At 40.7% G+C, this 16,692-nt stretch overlaps 1 protein-coding gene across 3 annotated transcripts in view; it reads left to right on the top strand.

Moving 5' to 3' along the window:
* Elovl7 (ELOVL fatty acid elongase 7) overlaps positions 1-14,988 on the top strand; it is a 68,580-nt gene extending 53,592 nt beyond the window's left edge. For all 3 annotated transcript variants that reach the window (XM_050160388.1, XM_050160389.1, XM_050160390.1), the window contains 5 exons: positions 2,879-2,959; positions 3,815-3,871; positions 6,061-6,166; positions 11,641-11,777; positions 12,356-14,988. In XM_050160388.1, coding sequence (XP_050016345.1) covers positions 2,879-2,959; positions 3,815-3,871; positions 6,061-6,166; positions 11,641-11,777; positions 12,356-12,565 — 591 coding nt within the window. In that variant the 3' untranslated portion in view covers positions 12,566-14,988. The remainder of the gene's footprint in view (positions 1-2,878; positions 2,960-3,814; positions 3,872-6,060; positions 6,167-11,640; positions 11,778-12,355) is intronic.
* Positions 14,989-16,692: the final 1,704 nt, after the last annotated feature.

Here is a 16,692-nt window from a genome sequence, read left to right as displayed (position 1 = left end):
TTATTTCTTTCTAGTATACCTGCGCTTGCTCAGACTTGGGGTCTATGAGGAGCCTCGCTGTCCTCGCTGGCTTCTGTAACACCAGCCTCACTCCTGCTGCAGATGGCCTGATCAGTCACCTGAAATCTCTGCTCCCCTTTTCTCCACAGGCCGCTCTCAAGCCTAGCTTCATTCTGCTGCTTGTCCCGTCTTTGTTCCTACCTCCTACCCACAGGCCTCTACTCTTCCATCCTCTAGACTGTGAACAGGCTGCTCGCCTGTTCTCAGAGAGGGATTATACATTTAGAGAGGCTAAGTGCATGCTTGCAAGCTAGGAGCCCAGGCTGCCTCATTTTGACCTTGTTACTTTTTCTCTAGGCCTCAGATCTTTTAGGTTGTAACGACAGGATTGACCTAGTTTTTCTCTCGGGTTCCAGAATGTTCTGGTATTCTCAGGTTCTGTATTTGACAGTGTCACTGTTTGTGATGACCCCAAATTATGTTTGTCAGGCTCGAAGAGAATCCAGTGTAACCAGTTAGCTTTGGCTCCTGCTTTGTCAATTGCACCATAGAAGAAGGTTAAAAAAATATTGGAATCAGAGAGTTTCTGTCTTCACCAACACTTGAGTTATAATTCCCGAACGTACTGCCTGCTGAACATAAACCGTTAACGTTTTCTTTACTAGCCTGGGATAGAGGGATAACTGTCAAAACCTTCACAGGCTAATGGTGTATCCTTAAACTCAGCATCAGGGAACCGTTAGATCCACTCTGAACACACACTTTTAACTTTAGCTAGGACGTGTGCTCTCTGTTGACAATAGTTTAACATCTTATGGTATGGAGCAAGATCTTGTCGGGTTTTCAGAGTAAATGCCTCGGTCAGGCATGTTTGGCCAAAAGTGAACAAGGTGGAAGAGATCAGTGCCGTACTGAAGAAATTGGGCTGTCTTCTTGTGATGGAGGGAGCTAGATACACATCCGGCACTAATGAGGGAGGGAGTAGGTGGGAGCACAGAGGCCAAAACACAGAACCTCTCTCTCATGTACTGCGACTCTTGTCTGTGTTAGGCTAAGGGGAGAGCTAGTCATCAATTTAAGGAAATAGCTCCTAGGGTGAGAGCAGCGGTTCTCAACCTTCCCAGTGCTGTGCCCTTTAATACAGTTCCTCATGTTGTGGTGACCCCCAACCACAAAATTAGTTCATTGCTACTTCATAACTGTAATTTTGTTACTGTTATGAATCATAATGTAAGCATCTGATATGCAATTCCTGTGACAAAGCCTTTTGACCCCCAAAGGAGTCAGGACCCACAGGTTGAGAAACAAAGGGGTAGCGTCAGCCGAAATGAGTCTAAGCATGACAGAAATGGCATTGCTCGCTGACTCGAGGGTTCTGAGAAACAGAATTCACTGTTTCTGTCACATTCCGTTGTTACTTTGAAAAGATCTGTTCACTTGAGTTTTCAGGCATTTTAAAACATGGATTGCATATCCTATACTTTTCTGAGTCTTAATGTTCATGATCTCATAGCTTTTCCAGCGCGTATACTACCTTATATTGCAGAGTAAGTGTGAGGACAGAGAGAGGGGATAGATTTTAAACACCTTAGTTAAATTTGTTCTTTCCACTTTCCCCTTCCTTTTGTATATTAAGATATCATCTTGACTGATTTCTGATGATGGGTACTTGTTATCACAGCCCTTAGGAGCCTGAGACAAAGAGTCGTTAAGTTTGAGATCAGCCTGGGCTGCATAGCAAAACCCAGTCTCAAAAAATAAACATATCCAGGCCTCGAGAAAGCCTTGAAGTGTGTATTTTTATATTGGAAAATTATGATTTTAGCTAAAATAGTGATGAGACTATAAACAGAATATGCTTCAGAACCCAAAAGTGGCATAAATCATGACTCTCATAGTGAGAGAGAAGACGTTCTAAGCCGGATGCGGGCAGTTACAGGGTGAGAAGAAGCAACACTTGAAAGAGAGAGAGAGAGAGAGAGAGAGAGAGAGAGAGAGAGAGAGATAGAGAGAGAGAGAGAATGTTATTGTCCCCACCCCAGATCAGCCCAACCATTATATGTGTGCATTAACTAAAATCAAGCACTTGGCCTTCATTTGTAGCTACAGTTTTAAAAGATCTTCCCACCTTCAAACTAAAAGAATGTCAATATGATCTTGGAATTACAATTTAGACTTATCAACAATGGGCTTTTCTTTAACACCAGCAGAAGGTCATGTTGTGGGTGTGTTGGAATGACCGTCTGCCCGCTTGTGCTCCAGTTAGTAACGAGAGCATTGTCCTCTCTTATTTGTCTTGTGAATCCAAAGTGCAACTGTTATCGGACCTGTATGTGGTTTGTTTTTATGTTAAAAGAGGAGAGTACCAGAGCCAGGCACTGCCACTTCAGGTACTTGCCAGCTATGGGCAGGAAGAGCACAGTAGCCATGGCTACCCTTTTGGCACATGGCCAGGTTTTGGCTTGTTCAAACACTTACTGATTAATAGGGAAGGTTTGAAATGTCTAGAGAAAACAGAGCCAGGCACTCCCCCTTAAAGTACATGAGCACACACATATGTGGGGGCCATAGGAAATACTTACTAATTAAGCAAAACACTCCCAGAGTTTTGTCCTCCGCTGTGTTAAAGGAATCCTCCCAAGGAAAGGACAAAGTAGTCAGAATGCAGTTCATATAAACAGCATGTGCATTTGTGGCTTTGAGAATGCCTGATGCCAAGCTTCTGCCTGCAGCGTGTTCAGTTTGTCCTGGTTCTCTCTGCCTCTTCCCCTGCGTTGCCTGCTTGCTCAGCTGGTCATGCAGCAAGGTGTAGTCAAAACCAGCTTTGTTTTTTCTGTTAGCAAGTGCGTCCTCTTTAACACGCATGTTTCTCTTCCAGTTTGTGATGTCTGGCTGGGGGACAGGCTATTCGTTTCGATGTGACATTGTTGACTATTCTCAGTCACCAAGAGCCATGAGGGTAAGTTCCTCTTTGGGAAAACCTGGTACTTAATGTCATTGTGAAAATCCTTTGGGCTCTGCAATATTGAATATGAATTCAGAATGAGTGAATGACTCGGTTATCAGATTATATTAATGGGGGGGAAGCTAAAATTATAAGAAAGAATTAAAACAAGTATGGTGTATACATTCTATAAAATGACTGTTAGTTCTGTTTAAATGTCTTGGGTTTCAAAACTTACCTGATTTCTGAAAGATGAGAAATAGAATTTTCATAAGATCGAGCAAATTTCACTTCTGGCAATATTCCTAAAGGGTTGAAGTCAGGGACTCAAATAGGCATCTATATACACATGACCACAATACCATTATTCACGATGACCAACATGTAGAAGCAATCCAAGTGTTCATGAATGGTGAATAGCTAAACAAAATGTCCCCCCTCCCACACACACACGCTAGAATATTATTCAGCCTGTAAAAGCTACAGTTTGTATGAGTCTTGAGGACACTGCTAACATAGTATATTCATCACAAAGGGGCAAACACTACATGACCCAGCTTGTGTGTGGTACCCAAAATAGTCAAATGCATAGGACAGAGAATAGAATGATGGCTGGACTGAAAAGAAGAGGGAAACGGGAAATCATTTCCGAATGAGCATTATTTCACCTTTTCAGCAGGAAAGAGTTCTGTGGGTGGATATGTAACAGCTGTAGAGGGATAGAAATGAAATCAAAGCCGCCGAACTATACCTTAAAAAACTGACTAGGATGGTAAATTTTGTTATGTGTTTCAAAAACCATTTTAAGTAAATGTTTCTTCCATATAAAATACTGGATAAATAAATTCTTATCTGTGCCTATTTCCACAGATGGTGCACACCTGCTGGCTTTATTACTTCTCCAAATTTATTGAGCTGCTAGACACTGTGAGTATGTGGCCCACACATTCAGCAACTGCTTGAGGTCTCCCTGAAACAATAAACGGCTAGCACAGCTGTCGCACGCCTTTGCTTATCTCTCCTCCCCTGGCTAGCCTACTGTGATCCCTTTTTCCTGTACTTATCTGTGTGTCTAGAAAGCTTGCTTTCCAGCATTTCACAACCTTTAACTGCGTTCTTCAAAACATGTAGGTATTACCTGATTATGATAGACGGGCTAGCTGCCACTTTCTCTGGGCACTTGTTGTAGATGATGACAGCCCTTTATGAAGCAGGTCACAAAGCAAAGAGCAGCGACCCTGTTTACGCTATACCAAAGCTCAGTGTCCACCATGCTCTGTAAGACACATAAGCATCACAGTTCATAAACTCATAGCAAAATGTGATATTATCCGTGAGGTGACAGTCATTTGAGGAACACAAATGCTATCTCTAGCTGCTGTTCTGAAACCCGAGCTTGCTGGGCCCTACTTCTCCCTGCTTTGGGTCCTAGTGAGGGTCAGCTCTGGACCTTGAGCCATTGGGCCCAGGGGTTTGTGGACTCTGAAGTGGAAAGCCAGAGCTTTGGTTTCCTGCTAGCACAGGACAGCTATGCCGGCTTTACTGAGAAGGAAGTCTGGAACACACATCACCACACTGTTGATCAGAAACGTCAACACTTTTCACTCTTGGTTGACTAATCATAAAGCGTAAAGTTGAGGAGGGACTTTGGAGGACTTAAAATCCAGGGCTTCTCGAATTTCAGCATGCATTAAAATTGCCTAGAGAGAAGCCTGCCCTCAGGAGGCTGAGGCGGGACCACAAGTTGGGGGCCAGCCTGGGCTACATAGCCCTGTCCTATCTTTAAAAACAAAAGAAGAGGAAAGAAAAGAGGAAAAACAAAGCAAAACCAAAACCCATGGAGGACTTGTGAAACACAAATGATGCTTGAACTTCCTAGTGCCTCTGATTCAGTAGATCCTGGGTGGAGCTGGGCAGTTCCCTTTTCTGACAGTTTCTCAGCTGATCTTTGAGTAGCTGCTTGCCGTAGACACATGGTTCAACATTCAGGTGCCTTAGCATTATATGCGTTAGGAACAAAACAAAGCACGCAAGACCCATCTCTTGCAATCTGATGTCCTGTGGGCATGGAGTACACATGGGTATTTTAAAATTATTTTTTCATATTGTAACTTGCAGCCACATTTAGGATCTATTGATCTAGTTCAGAACCCCCACTGGGGGGCGGCGGATAAAAGACCTAAGAAGTTGAGCTGCTTACCCATAGACACACTGGAAGTTCATGACCCTTATGCTGTGCACCGGGCTGTGCTCTTTCATGTGCATAAGCAAATGCGTTTGGCTTTATTGACTCTACTTTGCATATTCTCAGCAGCAACTTCCATAAGGAAATTGTTTCCGCCTTGAGGCCGTCCAAGTTTTCCTGACACAGTAATGCTTTGTGTTATGCCCTGAATTTGAAAGTCTAACTTTACTCTGGTGCTGTGAACTTTTCTGTTAGCGCATTCTTCGAACACCCAGCGCCCCTCCCCTGCTCTCCTGTAGCAAGCCTCCACTGGGCACGCGCAAGTCTCGTTGTTGCTGTTCTTATTCTTCCTATGGAGCTTTGCTGTCTTGTCCATGGTATTTTTCAGATTAACTCTTCAAGATTTTCAAGACTTTCACCACTTGTTTTCTTTGATAATATATTCTTTTTGTTTGCTTATTTGTTTTCAAGTCCACTCTCAGTTTACCTAACCTCTTATGGTAGGATGTGTTAGAGAGCAATTAGAATGAAATAATCTCAGCCCTGGGAACTGCGGCTGAACTTCTGGCTGTCATGTAGGTAAAAACATAGTAAGACTTGTTTGTTTGTTTATTTATTTATTTATCAATAGTATTTTTTTTTCAGTAGGTTCTGGCCAGAGTTTTCACTGTATATGTTTGATTTTCAAATCTGCATAAATCTTCTCACTTTCTTATTGGTCCTCTCATTGACTATGTATCATACCTGACCTCATGCATGTTGGTTGGCCTTTGAGCAGCACCCTGGGGAACCAGCTACCCCTGCCAGCACCCTGCAAAGCAACCCATAGGCAGCCAATTGTAAAATTGTTTACTCTTCACCAATACTTTTGTAATGCTCAATAACTTATTGCTTAGTTTTTATGAACTTGATTTTCTTTAAACTATTTCAGATCTTTTTTGTTCTGCGTAAGAAAAACAACCAGGTGACTTTCCTTCATGTCTTCCATCACACAATCATGCCGTGGACCTGGTGGTTTGGAGTCAAATTTGCTGCAGGTAGAAAAGGGAGAGCTGGGGTCATGTGATGTATGGGTCGACATTTTGGTGTACTACAAACACAAACTCTGTCCTTAAATGAGATTTATAAGATTATTTTTAAAAAAATCAAAGTGCCAGTTTGGTTAAACTTCTGACTTTGAAATTATTGCCTGAAGCACACGTGTAGGACTCTTAATTAAATCCCTACCCCAAGTCTTCAGACATGAAGACTTTTGACTAAGACCTTCTATGCAGTGTTTAGTTTTGTGTAGTTTTTTTTGTTTCCCTTTAGAGTCCTATGACATGTTTTTCAATGAAATCGGTAATGAATAAAAAGATAAAAATATCAAAAGTTTTGGATTGATTGATATCTACTTAAATAATATTCCGAGTTTGTTCACAAAAAGTCAGAATAATATCTCCAGTTCTGCTTTGTTTGCCTTCAAATTCCTGACACCCGACATACCCTTTCGTAGTTTGTTCTGTGTTGCTGTCAGATTACTAGAGGCTGGTGAAGAAAAGAGGTCTGCTTTGCTTGCGGTTTTGGATGCTGAAAGTTCAAGACCTGGCAGAATTATCTGTTTGGGAAGATCTAGCAGTGTAATATGGCATATGGCATCCACGCAGAACTGGCAAGGGGAAGAGTGAGGGGAGGCAGGGAGTGGACAAACCCACAGAAGATGAGAACAGAGAGGCGTAACAAGAGAAAAGCAAGAGATGTGGGGATGTCCTGACCTAAAATCTGTAGGGTTTGACCTAATCGCCTCTCACTAGGCTCCATCTCTTAAGGGCCCCACTACCTATCAGTCCAGTTGCATTGGAGACAAAGCTTTTGGCACATGAACACTTGACACATCTAAGATGTGGCAGACAACACCGCAACAACTTCAAAGATGAGCCAGATTGTGATGTGATTGCTCAACTCCCCAAAGCAGTCTGTCACAGGACACATTTTGGTTTTAGATTTATTTATTTATTTATTTTTAGGGCAGAGGTAGTTTAAACCAAAAGCTTGAGCCTAAGTGTCTGATTCATTTTGGTTTTCTATGTCTGAACACCTAGAAATGGAAAAAGTAAGCAGTAAGTTTATTCTTTCATAAAGTTTGAAATAAACAACATCTCCAAGCATGTATTTCTAGGTTAGCAAACTGCTGCGAGAATTATTCATCCTATTTCTTTAGCATCGAGAAGTCACAGATACCCATAATTTTAAACCTTTATTATTTAATTCATCTGAAAGTTTCTTATTTTTGCTTTCTCCCAAAAGCATATTGAGCCCCTCAGGTCTCTTAAGTCAGATATGCTAACATCTTACTTATATTTATGAAAAACTGGAAAATTCTTCAACACTCGCCCCCTAGGGGTAGCTATGATTTCAATACCCAGTCCTAGGGTGGTCACGATGTCTTGTGTGTTTAAAGGCAGGCAAAGAAAATGATACAGAGAAGTATCTGTGCAAACTTCCCCATTAACCCCGTGACTGCTAATGATCAAAGGTGACTGCTTTACTTTTTAAGATACTAATAGAGGTATTCTCACTCCCTTTAGTTTATTTCTGTCTCTTCCATAACACCAGGATATAGCTGGACTTCTGTATCTGTGGATTCTGCATCCTTGAATTCACCCAACCAGAGATTAAAATCAAGGAAGAGAAACCTTGTACCGATATTTTCCTTGCCGTTATTCTCTAAGCAATACGGTACAGAAGTGTTCCCTTTGCATGCACGTGGTTTCCTATTATAAAGTCTGTGGGCACATGTGCACAGGTTCTGTGCATTCAGTCCACCGTTTTCTGTAAGGAGCTTTGAATTTCCACCAGAGGATTTTTTAAAAATATTTATTTATTATGTATACAATATTCTGTCTGCGTGTATGCCTGCAGGTCAGAAGAGGGCACCAGATCTCATTACAGATGGTTGTGAGCCACAATGTGGTTGCCGGGAATTGAACTCAGGACCTTTGGAAGAGCAGGAAATGCTCTTAACCACTGAGCCATCTCTCCAGCCCCCACCAGAGGATTTGAAACCTCCCTCTCATGGGGCTTGAGGAACTCTATATACTACATCACAACTCTGAGAAAGACGTGGGAGAAAACAATCGGAAGGCAGTGCTCCCAAATACACAGGTGCTTTGAAGACACCAAAGCTACCGTGTTCCCCTCCGCTTCTTTATCTTTTCTGTGGTCCTCCCTTCTTCCCGTTTTGAATATTTACTAATTCCACTCTAGGAAACATAAATTTTCTTTAAAGAATGAATCGAGTGTTTTTCTCTCCTTTGTTTGACTCTGTTGATGGTCTAGCTTCCATTTCAAAATAAGTCATACTTTCAAGAAGTGCAGATTCAAGCAAGGATGCCCTTGGGGTTGAAAATGTCCCATGTCTATGGACTTCAAGCACTTTGTCACAGTGTCTTGACTCATCACCTTAATCCCCATCTCCTTTAAAGGGTGGTCCAGGTAAAAAGAGAATGTCTTGTGTCTCTAGTGTGCTCTGTGAGCTGGTGATCTGGCTTAGTCTTAAGTGTGGGGTTCTTGTCTACAGGCCTACATCTTTTGCCCTGCCTTTTCAATAGCGGGCCCAGCAACAGGATTTGTTTCCGGAAGTGTGGTTTGACCAGGGCTGTGTTCCTAGGACAAGCCTGTCTGTTTAAACTAATCTTTGCAGATACTGGAACACAGACAATCTCTGTTTAGTGTTTGACTTCTTATTGCCTTCTGTGCTCTCTTTTGGGATAATAACAACCCAAATTTCCCTTATAGTAGGAGGAAAATATTTTCATGGTAGGTTTTTCTATTAACTATGTAAATACCCCCTTTGGGAAATGTAGAGAATTATTCTAATTACCCAGGTGGTTCTTTTATTTTCTCCAAACCAAAAGAGATAATATTTGAGGCAACTACTTGTAACTAACTCATTCTAAGATGCTTGCTTTTCGGGCCCATTCTTGTAAAGAAAGCAATGCTTCACTTGAAAAGCCTTCTGAGGAGAAAAGTACAAAGCACTACTAATTAAAATATGATTGTTTTATGAACAAACTTACTATGATAATATGTCAGAAAGCAATCATTAAAGAAAATAAGTAAGTTGAATTTCATTTGGCAGCTTATTTTGCTCAGAACTCTTCTTTGATTTAACCCTCTTAACTAATCCCTAATCCATGCTAGTCCCTGTACAAGATCCTCAGCTTAGTAAATTTAAATCACTGGTTCTCAACCTTCTTAATGCTGCAACCTTTTAGTACAGTTCCTCATGTTGTAGTGGAATTATTTTTATAAATAATTCATAATTTTTTATTGCTGCCTCATAACTGCAATTTTGCTACTGCTATGAATCATGATATAAATATCTGATATTCAGGGCAGTCTTAGGTGACCCCTGTGAAAGGGTTTTTGATGCTCAGGGGTCACAACCAACAGGTGGAGAACTACTGATTTAAATGGTAAAGGTAACATGGAGAAAGTGCTGTCTTTGTGAGGAAGAGCTCGACACAAGCCCTTCTGAAAGCTGAGCTGTACTTCCTGTCTGTGTTCTTGCTGGGCACAAATGAACATACGCAATCTTCCTTTGCCCTCCCAGGAATCAGCCTGACTCCTGAGCTACTACAGGAATAGGCAGCTACTCTTTTTGTCAGTTACCCTGAAAGGGTGTGTCGCCTCCCTTATAATTTATTCAGGTTTCTTTTTGGGTAGAAAGATTAATCCAAATGTAAATAATAAAAGATGAGAGGATAGTAACATGCTTCATTGATAGTGTTGCTTTTGAAATTTGTGATAATTAAGAAATTTACTGCAATTTGATTAAAGTCTATGAAGTACACGGTAGCACGGGGCTTTAGATGAATATGACCTAATTATTTAAAGTGTGCTCTTTAATGGGAATACTTTAGAAATAATAGTATCTAGAAACATCCGGAATTACTGCAACTATGAATAATTATTTTAAAATAATGGCTCTGCTGGCAAAGTTGCCTGCCTCGAAGGCCAAGCCTGATGACCCGGGTTTTATTCTCAGAACCCACATGGTGGAAGGAGAGAACCAATGGCCACGAGCTGTCCTCTGACCTCCACATGTGTGCTGGAACCTGCATGCACATATATAACTCTCCACACAAATGAGTGTACATAAAGTAATTCATTCTGCTTTTCTCATGTTTTATAATGCCTTTTCCACAGACAATTCAAGGTGACTATGAGTTAGTAGTTCTACCATAATTAGTTGCAAGTTCTGGAACTAAAGACTTCCAGAATTGAAGAAATGGATTATTTTGTAGAAAAACTTAAATTCCAGGTCAACTTAATCATGCATAATTCAGACTTATCTAGGTTGAACATCTCAAGGAAGAAACCCTAGGGAGAAATTTTGGGGCTTTTCTTCCTTCACCATCAGTGAAGCACCCTGCTGTCCCTTCTGCCAAAGATAGCTGAAGGCAACCAGAATGCTTCTTTTCTTACGTTCTTGTGTCCTTTGCTTCTCTTCCTAATTAAAGATGGTGAAATTAAAAGAGAAAAACGTAATCAAATGGAAGCAGTCTCACTAAAAGGATGGCTTAATTGTCAATAACTATTTATTTTGAAATCACAATAATTGATTTTAGCAGTTCTAGCGTAGCTTACTAATGACTTCCAGTGGTTTCCTGACAGAATGTTTGTGGCGCTAAAAATATCTGATGCACAGTATTGAGAGTGTGGAGGAGAAACCTGATTCCACACAATGATTATGTCTGTAGCATTACTCATGAGAGCCCAAATTAGAGGCAACCCAAATGGCTTCCAATAGGAGACCGGATAAATATTGATGCATTTATATGCATAATGCTGAACAATGGGAAAAAGACAAATTGCTGGTGTATACACCAACATGCAAGAAACTCAAAGCCATTGTGTTGTACGAAAGGAGGCAGGAATAGAAGAGTCCGCACTGTGTGGTTCTCTCTATGTGAGATGAACTAGCAGGCAAAATTAATAACTGATGATAGAAATTGCATAATGATCACCTTAGAGGGATGCATTCATGAAACAGCACAAAGAGGCCTTGGTGGTGTTGAATATTCTGTGTCTTGATTTTTGTGGTGGTTATGAGAATAAGTAGGTTGTACATATATGAAACATCTTAATTTGTACATTTAAGATTAAGATAATTTTTTCACCTTATAAATGTTAACCTTCCCTAAAAATACATTTCGAGTCTTATTAAGAAATGTAGCATTAAGATATTAGCCTAATTTGTTCAAAGTAAACTCAAATCATAGGAGCATCCTAAGACTAAAACATAACATAGAGTGACAAGCTCATTGGTTTAGTAAGATTTCTGTTGCATTTGACTAAATGTTTTCCTGAACTCCTCGTCTGATGGCTGCTTCACAGAATTGCTATTTCTGATGTATTTTTCTTCTTCCGTCTAAACTTAGAGAAAGGATGACACTGACATCTTAAGACAAATGTGTCTGATTTTAAGGACCCAGGAGCCATTTTAAAATAACCTCTTCTCTCTCAGGTGGTCTGGGAACATTCCATGCCTTCTTAAACACAGCCGTGCATGTGGTCATGTATTCCTACTACGGACTGTGTGCCATGGGGCCGGCCTACCAGAAGTATTTATGGTGGAAAAAGCATTTGACATCTTTACAGCTTGTGAGTAACTGGTTTTCTTTACCTATGAAACCATAGCTCAGTCCAGTGTCTTTTCTGTGAGGTAGGAGTTTAGATGAATCCAGAATGGTCTGAAGAAATAGGTTGCTTGTTCTCTGTGGGATATCCTTCACTGTTGTGACTCAGTCAGGAGCTCTGTCAGCTAAAAATAAAGCAGGTTTGTTATCTCAGAGTCTTAAATGATTATATCAGCATCTTCATCCTTATAATGGTCTGAGATACAGCCACAAAAACATGTTTATAATCAAAATAATGTCAAAGCTATGTGGCCATAAATAAGAATAATTCTAATGTATGAGTTAGGAATTCCATATTCTGAATCAACATTGAAGTACTGTAATGTAGAAGGAAGGGTGGGTCGCTCATTTTGCCTCAAGCCCACATATTCGCTGACTGTAAACTTTGAGGTTTAGCCTGCTTTCTCCTGATCCATCACTCTGCACCACGCCTTCATCTCCGCATTATAAATCCGCATTTATAAATGGGTTGAAGGACTCATAACCAACCCCCAGTGGATTTTTTTTGTTAACTAATTTTCTTTTCATTCTCCTATCTTGCAGGTCCAGTTTGTCCTTGTCACCATCCACATAGGCCAGATCTTCTTCATGGAGGATTGCAACTATCAGTACCCAGTGTTTCTGTACATCATTATGAGTTACGGATGCATCTTCCTGCTACTGTTTCTCCATTTTTGGTACCGTGCTTATACCAAGGGTCAAAGGTTGCCCAAAACTATAAAAAATGGAAATTGCAAAGTGAAGCCTCACTAAGAGACAAGTGCAGCCTGGATCTACAGTTGAGACTGATGTTTTGCCTTCCTTGACAATCAAGAGATACTCACCTATGCAGTGCATTTTGTATATTTTTCAAAACCAAGAGCTTGTATTTTTATGATAAGTTATTTGGGTTTCTGATCTTTGAGAGTCCAAAGCTCCCTGATAAGTCTTCTCAGTGGAAGAGACCTGAGCAGCCAGGAGGATTCCTATTGCCTTTCACACTAACTGAAATGTCTCAGTGCATTTTGCTACAGCGAGAAGAGGAGATGAAGTGATACAGTACTCTTCTAGGAACTCCGGGATGATGAAAAATACTAGCGATTTTGACCATGGACGGAGATCCATAGAGTATGATAGATTCCTCCCGTCTGGTGTGGAGACCTCTGACTGGCTTCTGGCTCTGTCATTCACTCTTTGCATTCAGAAGACATTAAATTCACTCTAGGGCTCAGTTCCCACTCTAAAGTGCTAATACAGGGGAAGCCCAAGTGGTTTTCTGATATTCTCATTCTTAATTGTTAGTGATAGTTGGAATGGGTCTTCTGAGTGATTGCTACCAGCCCTACTGGGAAGACTCCCTGACAAGCGGCACATAAGCTGTTGAAGGCCGTGGCGCTCCAGTTTCTGAGCCGATGCCTTTGACGCTAAGGTGAAGGTCATGGTTGTGCTGCAAACGAGATGACTTGTGTCAACAGGTTAATGAACACTTTGCTAATGATGAGCTTACCATTGACTCTGTGTAGGCCTGACACGAGGGATGTGTCCATGAAAAAATCGCTGTGGAATTCAGTGGGGAAAGTCATAAACGGTTGTAGTATAACGCCACTCTCGGATATGAAATGTCTAAAAGAATTGTCTTGCCTAACTATGTATTAGCTAGATATTTAAATGTTCATGTGATTAGCTTACCTTGGATGCCTTTAAATCACAAATTAATTCTCAAATATCTGCTATGCAAAGTGGCTTATGGAGCAACTGGAGGTGGGTGGTGGAGAATCTGAGGCCAGATGTGGTTACATTAACAAGGGCTGTTAGATTTTGGGGGACAGAGAGACTACATTATGGTTACTATTAAACACATTTAGTGTTGTGCATACACCACATGAAGAAATGTTTTCCAGAATCATGAATTAGCGAGGATTTTCTTTCCTTCCGACTGTAAACCATATTGTGAAGGGCTGAAATTTTTGTGGTAAATGGGTATTTTTTCCCCCTTTAAAAATGCTCCTTTCTAGAATTTTCTTGTTCTTGTTGGAGAACCAGAACCATCCTAGCAATACTTGGGTATTTGTGAAGCTGTTGATATTATTTCCTTTTCCCCTTTGAAGGAATGTTTATGTGTGAACAACTCCACTGCCATACTGACAGCCTCGGTTTGTGTGCCACAGTGTCGCTCATTTTGCCTCAAGCCCACATATTCGCTGACTGTAAACTTTGAGGTTTAGCCTGCTTTCTCCTGATCCATCACTCTGCACCACGCCTTCGTCTCCGCATTAACTTAATTTATAAAGTGATTTACCGTTAAGTGGCCTTTAGTGATTCCACTTGCTTGCCACGAGAAGCAGAGGATAATAGGAAGATTTTCATACTTAAAAAAAAAAAAAGTCACAGACAAGCCTAGCTGACAGGAGCAGCTGCCCTAGTCTGTCACTGTGAAGGTCTCAGGGATCCATGTTTTCCTATTTTGACTCTGTGTGTTGATGGGACAGAATGGTAGATGTAGTTACCTACGCAAGTGATTCCCAAAGACTCAAGTAGTGAAAAGACCCAAAGGAACCGAAATAAAAGAGGAGACTACCTACTTACTACCTACTACTTACACTACCCCTTCTCTCCTCCCCCTCCTCCAAGTTTTTTTAAAATGTCTGGTAATGCCTGTGGATCAAGAGCAACATTATGACATACCATGTTCTCAAATATGGGAGTGAAAGCAGGGAGGTGGGATGTTGCATGAAAACAGATTACAATTGACAGAGAGACAGGTGTAAACATCAGTAGATCAAAATGAATGTCACTGGCTGTAGAACTGGTAGGGCAGCGTTTGATCAGACAGAGCTTCTAATGGGGTTTTACCTACTTTTCAGGACTTTGTTGCCTTTAAACTTGCTTGCCTAATAAGCAAAAGCCAAGCTATGAAGTATAGTTTATAATAAAAGTTCTATGAGTCCTTGAGGACCAACATATATGTTATAAATGCAGATTTTTAAATAGCTATGGGGTGTTACGATTTTTTGTCTTCATACTAAAGGAGAATCCTAACTTGCGTCTATATACTACATTGTTGCATAGTTTGGGAAATGATGAGATTATATCCCTTGGTTATCTCTTATTTCTGTTAACTTTTTAACGACTGAGGAAGTTGTGAGAATTTGGGTTTGTTCTCTGTGCTTTAATAAAGTTGTGGCATCACGTGTCTATGCGTGTGCGTGTTTCGTTTTGGAATCTAGCTGCTTTTGTTTGCATGTGTAGGAGATTCTAGGTCTGAGTAGTTGCCAAGTCAAAACACTTGGCACATTCATTATATGCTCGCTATATTCAGAATACTGTGTTGGACGTGAGTGTTCAAAATGCCTGTTGGAGCCACCTATATTTTACCACACTACAAATGAATGTTCAGAGATGAGAACAGGACAGGTACCACAGAAGGAAAATACCTGCCATTCATAATTACAAAAAAAATATTATGAAGGCATTTGGAGGTGAGTTTGTATTATGTAAAATGTATACAATTCAAAATGGATACTAGGTTAGTAGACCAGATGTCTACAAATAACAAGCATCTGGAGAGATGGCTCAGTGGCTAAGAGCACTGGCTGTTTGTGCAGAGAAACTGGGTTTGGTTCGCACATGGCAGCTTACAACTGTCTCTAAGTCTAGTTCCAAAGGATCCAACATTCTTTCCTTTCCTCCATAGGCACCAGACAAGTCCACTATGCTCACACACACATAAGCAAACACACCCATAAGAATAAGTAAATAAGAAATTTAGAAAGAATTTTGTCATGCCTACCTGAAATAGCAGTTTCTGTGTAATGATCACCTATATCTGTTGATGTAGGTGGGTCATCTGTCTATGTGTTACTTTCATTGGTTAATAAAGAAACTGCCTTGGCTTTTGATAGGACAGCAGCTTAGATAGGCGAAGTAGACAAAACAGAATTCTGGGAGAAAGAAGCAGAGTCAGGCAGACACCTCAGGCAGATGCTATAGCTCTCCTCTCCAAGATGGACGCAGGTTAAGATTCTTCCCGGTAAGCCCTACCACCTCGTGGTGCTACACAGATTATTAAAAAATGTGTTAATCAAGATGTGAGAATTAGCCAGTAAGAGGCTAGAGCTAATGGGCCAAGCAGTGTTTAAAAGAATACAGTTTCCATGTAATTATTTTGGGTAAAGCTAGCCGGTGGCTGGGAGCTGGGAGGCAGGAAGTAGCCCGCAGCTCCATGCTACAGAGTGGCGCTGTATGGGAGCTGGGTGGGAACACAGCCCACTGCTCCTTCTACAATCTGTTGACACAGTTGATGGGTGGCTGGTGGGAAAGCTGGGAATGGTGACTGAGGCTGGTGCAGAGTGAACTCACAGATCATCTCAATGCCAATGAAAGTGAGAAGCTGAGGTGTTGACATGACTTTTAGCATCTTATTGTACCATGAGATCTTCCTGCCTTAGTTTGTGTTTTGTAGTTGAATCTACATGTCCATTTCTAAATCAGCTACAATAATAAAAGTAATGATTAATAATAATAATAATAATAATAATAATAATCCTATGGATAGAGGAAGCTGTTAAAAGGTACTAGGCTGATTCAGTCAGTCAGATATAAAGTATTAAAGTATAGAGGTCTTATAAGACAAGTGGCCCAACTTATTCACCAAAAATAACCTTTAAAGAAAGAAAGTCAGAAAAAAAAAAAAAGAGGGACTAGGAATTTCACTGGCAGAGGACCTGCATACCCTGCCCCGGCCTTCATCCCCAGCACCACTAAAAAAAAAAAAATTAAAATGAAGGTATGGAAGGGAGTTCTAGTCAACTAAGAAAGACCTAAATTTTAACAATTTAATATGGATTCGAACAAACCAATTATAAAAGGATTTTTAAACAACAGTTGTTTAACTGAACATG

Source organism: Alexandromys fortis, unplaced genomic scaffold (assembly GCF_014885135.2).
Source record: "Alexandromys fortis isolate MF-2015 unplaced genomic scaffold, M_Fortis_MF-2015_v1.1 scaffold_76, whole genome shotgun sequence".
In the NCBI taxonomy this organism is placed as follows: domain Eukaryota; kingdom Metazoa; phylum Chordata; class Mammalia; order Rodentia; family Cricetidae; genus Alexandromys; species Alexandromys fortis.
This window is presented reverse-complemented; position numbering and strand designations above follow the sequence as displayed.